Raw genomic sequence first — 13533 nt, forward strand, 5'->3', positions numbered from 1 at the left:
TTCAGTAGTTTCCAGTATAGTGCCATTAATACTATATTTAGCATTTGGATTTTTGAGTCCCAAGTGCATGATCTTGCATTTTTTGGCATTAAACTGTAGTTGTCATGTTTTTGACCATTCCTCTAGTCTACCTAGATCATCAATCGTTTGTTTTACCCCTCCTGGTGTGTCTACCCTGTTGCATACCTTTGTGTCATCTGCAAAAAGGCATAGTTTCCCTTCAATACCAATTGCAATCTCACAAATAAAGATATTAAAAAGCACTGGCCCAAGTACAGATCCCTGAGGTACTCCACTGGTAACATTTCCCTCTTGAGACTGCACTCCGTTTACTACAACTCTCTGTTTCCTATCCTGCAGCCATGATCTTATCCATTTAACTATCTTTGTATCCAATCCCATGCTTTCCAGTTTATTTAACAGTCTGTGATGTGGAACAGTGTCAAAAGCCTTACTAAAGTCTAGACAAGCTATATCTATGGCCCCCCCTTTATCTATTTCCTTAGTCACCCAGTCACAAAAGTCAATAAGATTTGTTTGACATGATCTCCCCCCAGTTTTGAGATAATCTACGACTCTTTCTTTTAAGAGTATTTCCATCAATTTCCCTACTACTGATGTAAGGCTCACCGTCGGTAGTTGCTTGCCTCTTCTTTGCTTCCACTTTTGTGCAGTGGACAACGTTTGCTCTTTTCCAGTCCTCTGGAATTACTCCAGTAGCTAGTGACTAGTTGAATAATTCTGTTAATGGTGTTACCAGCACCCCTTTAAGCTCTTTTAGGGCTCTATTTATTAACATTATTTTTACTAAAATAAAGTGAAAAGGGGTGTTTTCACACCCTTTTCACATTATTTTAGTTTCACCTACAGTTACTAAAGGGCAATTGGAGCAGAATTCATAAAATTCCACTCCAAGCCCTAATTAGCACTTATTTTTAGTAAGCAGATCACATTTCCCATAATTGTAATGGGAAATGTGATCTGGCCAAAGTGACTAAAAATAAATTGTGAACAAATACCGGGGAAAGCCCTGTGGTAATAATGCTGGAGGTGGCATTATCCAGGGTCTCCCCCAATTACCGGACTCCTGCTCCGCTCTAACAAGCAGAGCAGAGCCTGGAGCCAGCCCCCATGATCAGCTGTGTGGTCTAAACAGACCACATGCTGATACACTGTAAAAAAATAGAAAAAAAAAATAGTGGCCAGTGATCGTGCGCCAGTGATGTCCTCCCTCTGGTCAGCTGGTCTCCCATCCTGCACTGGGGCAAGGTCATCACCTGACCGGGTCCCAGTGCAGGATATGGATGTCAGCTGACCGGAGCCATGGAGGACATCACCGGAGCACCGATCATCGGAGGTAAGTGTAATTAAGGGAGGGGGAATGTCCTGATAATGGGGGCAGGGCTTAGCAGTGGGGGTAGGGCTTATCAGCGGCCGGTCAGTGCATGCTCAGGCACTTGTCATGGTATTTTTTGCGAAAATACAGTGATAAGGCTGCGGAGGGGATTCGCAGGGACAGAGCTTTATCGCAAGCTCTGTCCCTGCAATGGATTTTTAGTAAATCCCTGTGATATTGCCTGAATTTGCAATGCGAATTCACTCGGTAATATCACACTACAATCTGCATTCAAAATGCGAATTGTGGTAAATAGAGCCCTTAGTATCCTTGGATGTATCCCATCTGGCCCCATTGATCTATCCACTTACAGTAAATAGAGCCCTAAGTCCCTGAAGAGTCTAGCAATCTCCCTGATTGCACCTTGCCCCCATTATGGAGCTGTTATATAAAAAAAAATCAGATATATTAATTTAGGATCATTAGTATCAGTGTGCTTTCATCAATAAGTAGATCTTACTCACTGCTTTGGGGCTCATTTGCATTTGGTTGAAAGTCAAGTTTATGACACGCCTCTCAGATGTAGCAGGACACATACACATTACCGCCGCACTTATTGGTGTTGCTTTCACAATTTCCCTGAAATGCTTTTTCAAAAGTAGGCAAGTATGATGCTGCTAAAGGAGTAAGTTGTTGTCTCTAAATGTCCTACGCAGTAGCTACAAAAAAGCTGCAGATCCACATACAAACGGTGATGAAGCTTCACAAAGGTGAGACACTGCACATATACAGTAGGAATGAGTTTTGGCACGTTTCATTGGGATTGCCAATTGAAAAGCATGCTGTTTGCATACTGTCTACAGCCACTCATTGTTCAGTTGTGATTCCCTCATTGCTCAAACAACATCCCACTGTTTCAAGACAATAGTGTTCACTGTGGACCAACTGACTCATTTACTATAGATTGAATTTTGAATAATTTTTAGCATATATTAAGGGTTCAAATGGACATTTGACTGCTGAGTTTCAGTGCTTTATCTATATAAACCAGATTACTATTATATATACACTGCCTGCTGTCTTCTATGTCACTAATAATAACTACTTCAGTACAACAGCTTCACATTAATTTTTATGTAATGCAATGTATAACCTATTAACCTACTTTCTGGTCTAGGATTTTGATATAACTGTATATTACTGTATCTATTGCAAGGATAAAGGAGCACTGCTACAGTGGTTAGTTTGTACTAGAATACATTTTGAGCTTTTGATTTCTGACTCCTGGTATATGTGTATTTTTTATTGAATTACCACAGCTGTACATGCCCAGCCATGACAGATTGCTTTTGGTTTGTATCTATTTCTTGTAAACTCACACATAGGGGTATATTTACTAAAGTGCGGGTATATAGAAAAAGAGGTGTTGCCCATGGCAACCAATCAGATTCTATTTATTATTTATCTAGCACCTTCTAGAAAATAATAGCTAGAATCTGATTGGTTGCTATGGGCAAGATCTCCACTTCTAAAAACCTGCACTTTAGGAAATATACTTCATAGTTTGTCACAGTCTACAGTAAATGATGTTATGCTATTGTATTCTATTGATTTATATTATTATTATTATTATTATTATTATTATTATTATTATTATTTGATGTGATTGACTTTAAAGTGCTTGGAAGTGTTTTTCTTTTCAATGTAAAAATGAATGTAAGGGCGGCGCCAGTGGGTGTCCAATTGCTTTGACCTAAGGAGAACTAGTGTGTTTCCCAAAGGCAATAGGATTGAAAGCAGGAGAGTATCTCCACCGCTGAGAAGGGTGCAAAACTAGTCCCTTACTCTCCATAAATGGGAGCTGAGCAACATAGGACTGTAAAAGGTAGTGTCAGCACTTAAGATATAACTAGTGTGGTGAGAGGGGTTGTCCCTCACCTGAATTGTCCACATTACGGTGGAATCAGCTCCCTCGAAGGGAGGCTGGGGTGAAACCTCTGCGTTCTGCATAAGCAGTGGAGGTGTGGAATGCCAGGCTTTCACATTTATACAGACCCAGCTGGAATAGTCACTTAAGCACAGGAAGGGTTTAAAACTCCCACACACCTGATGCTCCTTGCTCCAGATGCTGGATAAGCTATCCAGGCGATGGGCTGGGAGTGGTGGTTAGCATTAGGGTGCCAGGACCTGGAGGGTCCACAGACATTAGCACAAGGAGTGCTGGAACACTTACTTTTATGTTGTTTGCTTATTTTCTGTTATGTGCCTATATGTATGCAGGCCTAACCGCACGTATGCTAAGGTGCAGTGTTTGCTGATATTAAAAAGACACTGCTTTACCTAGGACCTGTCTGTCTGGAGTCCCCATTTCAACACCCCGTTTTACAGTGGTCAAATACCCTCTTACTCAAACTTGAAATATGGGCTGCAATTGGCATATATGGAATGCAAAACAAATATTAATCAATTATCAAAAGATTAGATTCATGGCATCATAATACAACTCACTATTGTCTTGGATAAGCAGCAATCACAAAATAATTTTCACTATTGTAGACAAAATGGTCAGAGGAATAATTAAAAATACAAATAAATTAGAAACACCGTATCACAACTTAAACATCACGCTTAAAAAAATAGCATAAAAGAAAAATGTAATTGTCACTTAAAACTGTAATGCACGTCACAGCACCTGGCTGTTTCCTCAAGCAGTGTTGAATGAGAATCGGTATGAAATGCCGACGGAAGAGATGCCGGCTGTCAGTACACTGACAGCAGCATCCCGATGGTTGGAATTCCAACAGGGAGATGGTGAGTACTGTTCCCCTGTCCTATTTACCCCATAACCCTCCTTTTTTGTACCCCCATACTAACCTTCCCTACCCCACATCCTAACCCTCCCAGTAAGTGTATAAATCTAACCCTAACCTTAGTGCCTAACCCTAACCTCCCCCCCGCTGGTGCCTGAACCTAACCCCCCATCTGGAGCCTAACCCTAACCTCCCCCCTCCCGCAGCCTAACCCTAAGTCCCCCTGGGGTGCCTAACCTAACCCTCCCCCCCATGGCTAATACTTACCTTGCCCCGGTTTCCTTACGATCAGGATGCTGGCTGCTGGAATTCCGACGTCAGCATCCCCAGTCATGTCGGTATTCCAGTGCCGGTGTTCTCTTGGTGAACAGGATTCCGTCGCTGGGATTTCAGCAGTCGGTATTACAATCGTTGGGATATTAACCGCATCCCATTGAATGAATATGTACAGTATAACCATAGACAGTACACTGGTAGTACACTGGGCCCTGTCTGTTTGTACAGGATGTTACACAGCAGAGGTTCAGGTGGCAGTTAGTCCACATGTGGTACAGCTTAACCAAGTTTCAGGTTTATTTAACCATGTAGGGCAACAAGGTGGCATACAGACACAGGTATGAACAGGTACAATAACAATGCTGGAGCAGCCTGGGGCATAAGGGTATTGCTAAGTATTGTAGTGCACCACATGGCAGGATGTTGTATGCCCCAGTGATTAGTGGCGCTATGCCTCTTAGTAATAGCAGTGGCGGTATAAGGTACTTGCAGTACTCTTTATGGCTCTGTATGACTCTTATGGCTGGGAGTCTGAGAGGGCCTGTCTAGTCACCTGCAACGCTGAGAAGGAAAAATGCATACATGCGCAGTAGCAGGCCTCCTGCAGAGCTCCGGCAGGTCCTAGAGACCACCGGCACTGCTGCTCTAAGGATTTGAGGCAGCGCAGAGTGCTCCTCATCCAACAGTTCAATGCTGGACAAGCTGGTCGATCTAGTAGTGGTGTATTGTGCTAGGGATTGCCAAAGAACACTTGGATATGTGTATAAGGAGGCTACTTCTGCCAATACAAGTGAAAGTACAGTATGCAATTGCGAGGATGCCCATATTTTTAAAGCAGAAAGCATGTTAAAGGATCAACCAAGCTGGTTTAGCCTTTAACATCCTTCATGCTTTAAAAATACGGGCATACTCGCATGTATTCCTGCAGTGGCGACGGCTCAGAGGCCATTACATTAGCCTCAAATGTTTGTTAGAGCTCATTTCCCATAGAGAACTGGTCCTGGTGCTCTTGCACAATGGAAGCGGTAAAAATATATTTTTATACATCCACCTTTGCCATATAGCTATATATAAACTGTAAGCATTTTTCTGGCTTGCACACCACAGCACATTGGATGTAATTTCAGTTTTCAGCCTCCAAACAACAGTATAGTAAATCCTGTAGTTTGGGACTAAAAACTCCATCCAATGTGTGGTGGTTTGCACACCACATACCAAAACAAGCTTAGTAAATCTCCCTATTAGGGGTAATTCAAATAGCTGCAAGATCATAGTGGATTGTGTTTGCAATGTGTCATTCTGGAATGGCATCAGGAAAAATTGTAACTTTACGCCATATAGCAACCAACATTTTTTTTTTCTATTATAAGCAACAAAGAATGCCTATTGGGCTGTAAGCTCCTTGATAGTGATCTAGGTCCTGATTCAGAGTTGCACTGTATTGCACAGCCGCAGGAGAGCAGCCGTGCAATACCATACAACGATTATGCTAATGCAGTAGGAGGCATCTGGTGTGCATAGACACCTCCTAACAGCATTGCTGGGCCGAGTGCTGCGTCCATCAGATCTTCTGCGAGACCATCGGCAATCTGAGTAACCCTGAGGTTACTCAGATTGCCCGTCACAGCTCCACCCCCAAATGGCTGCAGCCTGTCAAGCAGGCTACGGGTTTGGGGAACTGCGAAGTATCTCGCAGTAGAAGACTGGCACATGTGCAGTACAGATCCTGCGCATGCACCAATCTTTTAACAACGGAGTAGTATGCAAACCATTTGAATCAGGCCCATAGACACATGACATACTGACTGGCTTCCTTATGTTCCATTCACTGTGATTGTGCATTAATAATGTGGCAAATTTTTGTAAATCGGAAGCATCCCACAAATGCGTTTGCAACAAAGAATATTTGAAATTCTGACTTATTTAATAATTGGGAGATTTGATTCATCCATCTCTATTATTGAATATTATTTTGACTGATAACATGTTTCATCTGTGTTTGCAGGAAGAATGTGAGCAGGAGCTAAGTGTTGCAATACCTGCCCTTAATGCTGCTATTGCAGCACTGGATATACTGAAAGCCAGTGACATCACTCTCCTGAAAACCATGCAGAACCCCCCCTCTGGAGTACGCCTCACTTTGGCTGCTGTTTGCATTCTAAAGGTATTTATGGATTGCTATACTAGTGATAAGTGCTATAGCATAGCACTGTGATACACATTTAAGGAGTGTTTCACATAATTATTCTTATTGGCTCATATGTGACCTTGTGCAACTTTTACTAAATATTTCACTTTATCTTTCTAACCTCCTTCTGTTTTTCCTTTTTTTCATATCTTAGACCTTTATATAATTCAGGTATTATTGGATTGGATTGTATACACAAAGACGTATTGTTACTGTACATATCCAAGGACAAAATAAACAAATTTGCTAGACTGATACCACCCAGTGCTGTAACTCATGTTTACACCCCCCTCCACTAAAAAAAAAAATCAGGACCAATGTGCGTAGCTCTGCTCTCCCCTTACCGGTTCAGCACTCACACTAGTTTGCTCTTCCTAGAATGCCCTGCATTCTGGGCCCTGGGCAGAGAAGAGAGGACGGACTGGACCAATATACTGTCGTCACCACTCTGCAAGCACCTCTCCCCAGGGCTACTACCAGGAATCATGGGGCCCAGTACAAGTGGATCATGCAGGGCCCCACCCCTTGACCCCCTCAAGCACCCTTTCCAAGGCCTGGTGGGTCCAAAGGTGTAGCGTGGAGTGCTGTGTAATTTAATAAAAGAGAATTGTGCTTACCTACCATCCTTAGGTTCAATTATGTGGCACTGATCATGGTTGTGTTTGCGTTCTTCCATGCCTCTTCTGATCAGCAGCCAACAGCCATGGTTCTGTGTACAACATTCAGAAGAAGAGGATGGAAACACATAAAGAGTGGAAAAGTGGAAGACAAGTTGTAGTCTGGAATAATAGCAAAGTGGATGGTGGGAGCAGATAGGAGAAGAAGGTTGGGGAACAGATGGGATAATGTGAAAATAGGAAGAAAAAACTTACAGGGGGCAGAGACACACGTGTGGAGTGGAGGAGGGGCAGGTGGTACAGAAGGGCATAGGCACACATGGGAAATGGAGTGTCAGATAGACACACATGGGGTAAAGAAAGCAGTGGGACACACTGGGTGTGGAGTGTGCGACAGAGGCACTCATGGGGAGTGGAAGGGGTAGAGGCACTATCACCCATGTGGAGGGGCAGTGGCGTAACTATAAATTTTGCTCCCCAAAAAAGTTTCAGGCGCCCCCCCCGCCCAAAGATCAAACACACCCAAAGACGACATTTAAGGTGTGTGGTTACATGATACAGCAACGTGCCTTACAGATTATGACACACTAAGTAATGCCAGTTATAACAGTGTGCCACACCAGAATGTCCCTTACAACACATTATGCCACACTGGAATGCCCCTTACAACACATTATGCCACACAGCAATGCCCCTTACACATGCCACACAATAATGCCATGTATAACACATAATGGCATACAGTAAAGCCCTTATAACAAATGTATGCCATGCTGTAATGCCCCTTTTTCACTTATGCCACACTGTACTGCCACATACAACACATTATGCCACACAGTAATGCCCCTTACACATTATGCGACACAGTAATGCCCCTAATAGCACATTGTGCACACAGTAATCCCAAATACACATTATGCCAAACAGTAATGCCCATTACATCCCACCCTGACAGATCTACTTCACCAACCCTCCTCTCTGCTCCTGCCAGTCTGTCACCTCAGCACACGACAGGTTGCACAGTTTTTATGTCCATGTAGAACTAGATTATTGGGAACATAGTTTATAACCTGTAAACTGTGTGTATCAAGTTAATGACCCTTATACAGTGCCCCCTGTAGTTGTGCCCCTTATGTAATGCCCCCTATACTAGTGCCCCTTATGCAATGCCCCCTGTAATAGTGCCCCTTATGCAATGTCCCCTGTAGTAGTGCCCATTATGCAGGGCCCCCTGTAGTTGTGCCCATTAAAGTAGTGCCCGCTGTAGCTGTGCCCCATATGCAATGCCCCCTATACTAGTGCCCCTTATGCAATGCCCCCTGTAATAGTGACCCTTATGCAATGCCCCCTGTACTAGTGCCCATTATGCAGGGCCCCCTGTAATTGTGCCCATTAAAGTAGTGCCCCTTGTAGTTGTGCCCCTTGTAGTTGTGCCCCTTCAAGTAATGCCCCCTGTAGTTGTGCCCCTTCAGGTAATGCCCCCTGTAGTTGTGCTCCTTCTAATAGTGCCCCCTGTAGTTGTGCCCATTTTAGTAGTGCCCCCTGTAGTTGTGCCCAGTAGTTGCCCCCTGTAGTTGCCCCCAGTAGTGAGCCCCCTGTAGTTGCCCCCAGTAGTTAGCCCCCTGTAGTTGCACTTAGTTGATCCCAATAGTGAGCCCCCTGTAGTTGCCCCCTGTAGTTGCACCTAGTTGATCCCAATACATAAACACACACACAAAAAAAAACACTTACCTTTATCCCTGCTCCATTGCTGCTGCTGTCCATCTTCGGCATGCGCTCCTCGGCAGTATGTGCTATGCGGGACCCGGAAGAAGGAGCTCACTCCTGAGCTCCGTCCCCGGCGTCAGCTCCTCGGCACTATGGGAGTGACGTCATGACGTCACTCCCATAGTGCTCTGAGGGACCCGGAAGATGGAGGGAGCTCCATCCTCCGGCTACCGCCGGGGGTTTGAATAGGAGCCGGGCACCCGCTGGTAACACTCAGCTGGCGCCCATCAGATGGAGGGTGCAGGGGGTGTGACCGCACCCTCTGCATCCTCCGTAGTTACGGGAGTTCCGCCACTGAGTGGAGTAACAACTGGTCCCGTCGCTCCCAATTGACAGGCAGAGACTTTTAAGGAGCAGCATGGGGCGGACGGTGTTCCCGGCAATGGGGGCATGTCCACCCCGTTTTCCAGGATTGGCCAGCCCACGATCTGCGTTGTTGATCAACGCAGTGTCCTGGGCTCACAAGCAGGCCAGCCTGAGGCTTACTCAGCTGACTGGAGGCCCGGTGCCATCCACTATTGCAACCATGGGCCACGATGGTCGCGATGGTCATCCCAGCCTGCGTCCTATGTCGCAGTGCTGGGAACTCAAATGCAGCAGGGGCTGTCATACACTTCCTGCTGCATTTGCATAATGGCAAGGACGGAATTGCAATGCTGTCTTTGTGCAACTTTGCAATTGCGATCCTTGCTGAATCAGGCCTAAAGACAGAACTGCAGACATATGGGGGTAGATAACTGCACAACTTACTGCGCTGCACTTACAGCATTCTTCCTGGGCTGTGTGCCTATGCGATTCACACAAGTCCCCTTCTGGCCAGTGAGGAAGCAGAGAGAGACAGAGAGGAGGAATAGTAGTGAAGGGGTCAACTCCCAGGGCAGAGGCACAGTGAACAGGGAAGATACTATAGATTTCTAAGGCAGCACACTGCTGGTCCCAGGAAATCCTAAATGAGGGTAGACCAGTGGATGTGATCAGGAAGTGTGTACCTGCAGCAGTGCTGTCTAATGGCACCCAGCCCTCACTCTCACCTGTGATAGCGATGCAGGCATCACCCACTCCTCCCCTTCATCTCGGGTAGGCAAATGCTGGCTCCTTCTTTTTGGGCTGGGGGAGAGATCTACAATGCTGGTGACCAGAGGGGAGAAGCGCTGGGCGGGGCTGAGTGACAGACCATTTTCCTGCTGTCCTGGTCCTCTAGTCACAGTGTCTGACCAGGAGCCCACAGCGAACCAATGATCCACACCCTGATGGCGCCCCGCTCCCCCCTACGGCAGGGGTGGTAGCGGGGAGCAGACTGCTGTGATGGTGGCAGTGCATGCAGGGAAAGTGCATGCAGGAGTGTGGCGGGGGTGAGCTGCGGGCATTATTGAAGCTTTTGGTGTCACCCCCTTGGAGGGTGACACCCAGTGCGGCCCACAACCCCTGCGCCCCCCTTGTGACGTCACTGCTGATACCTTAATGAAAACAGATGGAATCCAATAATCAAAGGAATATGTTGAATAAAATAATGTCATCGAAAAGATGGATTAAAAGTGTGTAGAACAGATGAAAAATATATATGCTTATCTGTAGTACCTAAAGAGGGATCTCTTAGTCACACCAGAAGTACAGGAAGGCGTCCAGCAACCTCAATGTGTTTTGTCTTCAGAGGATTTCATCAGGATGAAGAAGTCCTGATCCTCCTGAAGAAGGCCTCTGAAGACGAAAAAAATTGAGGTTGCTGGATACCTTCTGGTATTATTGGTTCCACTTAATACCGGTACACATTAGACAATGTCTAGTGTGTACCAGCCTCGTAAGTGACTGCACTCAGCGGGGTGCTGGCATCAGCAAGTGTATACACACTTGCAGATGCAGGCAGCGACGGCGGGGGCCATGCTGCACTCAGCAGTATGGTCCTTGCTAACGTTGTCACCAATCAGACCTGCATACTGGTCCGATGGGCGATGTCGCTGACGACGCGCTGGAACACGCATAGTGAGTGACATTGAGGGTACACACTACATGATGTGCCCGATATCTTATCTGATCCAGCTGGATCGAACAAAATATTGTCTAGTGTGTACTCCAGGGGTTCCCAACCACGGTCCTCAAGGCACACTAACGGTCCATACTTTAAGGATAGCCACACTTGAGCACAGGTGACTCAATTATTACCTCAGTTATTTTGATTTAACCACCTGTGCTGATACACAGGGCCGGCCCTAGCCCAAATTTTTTGGTAAGCAAGTATATTTTTTGGCACCCCCTATGCAGTGCCCCTTTTACAGTGCCACCGGTAGTGGTCCCCCCTATGCAGTGCCCCTTGTGCCCCCAGTAGTATTCCCCTTATATAGTGTCTCCAGTAGTAGTCCCCCTATGCAGTGCCCCCAGTAGTGGTACCCCCTATGCAGTGCCACCTGTAGTGGTCCCCCCTGTGCAGTGCCCCTTGTGCCCCCAGTAGTATTCCCCTTATATAGTGTCCCCAGTAGTAGTCCCCCTATGCAGTGCCCCCTGTAGTGGTACCCCCTATGCAGTGCCACCGGTAGTGGTCCCGCCTGTGCAGTGCCCCTTGTGCCCCCAGTAGTAGTCCCCCTATGCAGTGCCCCCAGTAGGGGTACCCCTTATGCAGAACCCCTTTTATAGTGCCCCCAGTAGTGGTACCCCCTATGCAGCGACCTTTATATAGTGCCCCTAGTAGTAGTCCCCCCCTTGTAGTGCCCCCAGTAGTAGCCCCCCCTTGTAGTGCCCCCAGTAGTAGCCCCCCCTTGTAATGCCCCCAGTAGTAGCCCCCCCTTGTAGTGCCCCCAGTAGTAGCCCCCCCATTGTGGTGCCCCCAGTAGTCCCCCCCTTGTAGTGCCCCCAGTATTAATCCCCCCCTTGTGGTGCCCCCAGTAGTAATCCCCCCCTTGTGGTGCCCCCAGTAGTAATCCCCCCTTGTGGTGCCCCCAGTAGTAATCCACCTCCCCCCACCCGCAGTAGAGACGTAATAAAAAAATACAAAAAAACCCCACTTACCTAAAACCTGCTCCTGGTCCGCCGCCGTCCGGTCAGCGCTACACACACGGTGCAGTTGTGTCACAGAGACACAGGGCCTCATTCAGAGGCGGTCGGAGAATGCAAGCGGTCGCTCAGAAACTGGACGGCCGCTTGCATCCTGACCGCCCGCCTCTGTTGCGGTCGTTAGGCTGTGGGTTAACACCCACAGCTCTAACGACCGCTCTGGTGATGGTCGCGATGGTCAGAGACCATCGCAACCATCGGGGCTTACGACGAGACCCTAGGGTAGGGTCTCCCTTGTCGTAAGCCCTGGAGAGCTTCTGGCTCTGTCAGAGCCGGAAGCTCTCCACTGACATCACTAGTGATGTCAGTGGGGCCGCCCCCAAACGCCTCCGTTTGGGCTGCCACCCCCCCGGCCCGCCTTCCAAACTGGGCAAGCTGTCAATCAACATCGACAGCTCGCCCCCTTTGGATCGAGACCCGCTACGACCGGCGCTGTCGGTCGTAGCGGGTCTCAGGCATGCGCACGATGGCGCCGTCGCGTGCATGCTCTGTGGGAGGTCATCGACCCGGTCCGAGCGCATCGGCGCTAACGACCGGGTCTGAATGACCCCCACAGTCTGCCCGCAGCCCGCATGGTACGCAGCTGAGGCGCCCTTCACTATGCGGCGCCTTTCGCATGTACCATGCGTAACGGGTGAACCGGCCCTGCTGATACATGGATATCACTAAAACCAGGACTTAGTGTGACTTGAGGACCGAGGTTGGGAATCACTGCTGTACATGGCATAAGAGTACCCTCTTTAGGGTCTACAAATAAGCATTATTTATTTTTTCATTTATTGTACGCATCAGACTATTTATTTTCAGTGTGCATAAGCTCTAGCACCAAACTTACTGGCTATATTGTCTATATTTAGACTTATGTAATACTATTAAATGAAATGTACTGCAATTGTTGTTAAGAATACCTAAGTTTATTTGTGTTAATCTTCATCTTTAACATTGGAGGTGTGTATTGAGCTCCAGGCAAAGAGTTGTCCATCATCCACTACTTTTACACATGCAACATAGAGGCAATGTTGGTGAATGACCTTTATCAGTATTCTGCTTATAAATACATTTGCATACAATGCTCTCTGGGTCTCATTCAGACCCGCTCGCAAGCGCAGGATGCACGCAAGCGGGTCGATGGTACCCAAATGCGCATGCGCACGATGGAGGGAGCTCCCATGGGAACTGTCGCTCCGGGTCTCGCACCAACGGGGGCGTGCTGTCGATGGTGAGTAACAGCACGCCCCCTTTGGTGGGTGTGCCGGGGGCGTGGCTGCCTACCGTCTGGGGCCGGCCCCACTGACATCACTAGTGATGTCAGTGGGAGTGATTTTGGCTCTGAGCCAAAATCACTCCAGGGCTTGCGGCAGCGAGACCCTACCGCAGGGTCTCGTCGCAAGCCCGATTGTCGCAATGGTCTTGACCATTGCGACCATCATCATGGACGCTCGCATAAGCTTTGGGTGGTAACCCACAGCTATGCGAGTGTCCAAAAGGCCGCTC

General features: G+C 47.3%; 1 protein-coding gene across 1 annotated transcript in view; it reads left to right on the forward strand.

Moving 5' to 3' along the window:
• LOC148538322 (dynein axonemal heavy chain 3-like) overlaps positions 1-13533 on the forward strand; it is a 1025530-nt gene that overhangs the window by 749435 nt on the left and 262562 nt on the right. The window contains exon 42 of the mRNA XM_088455384.1: positions 6428-6586. Within this exon, the coding sequence (XP_088311510.1) occupies positions 6428-6586 (159 nt within the window). The remainder of the gene's footprint in view (positions 1-6427; positions 6587-13533) is intronic.

This window comes from Taudactylus pleione, unplaced genomic scaffold (assembly GCF_031769625.1).
Source record: "Taudactylus pleione unplaced genomic scaffold, aTauple2 ptg000040l, whole genome shotgun sequence".
Lineage (NCBI taxonomy): Eukaryota > Metazoa > Chordata > Amphibia > Anura > Myobatrachidae > Taudactylus > Taudactylus pleione.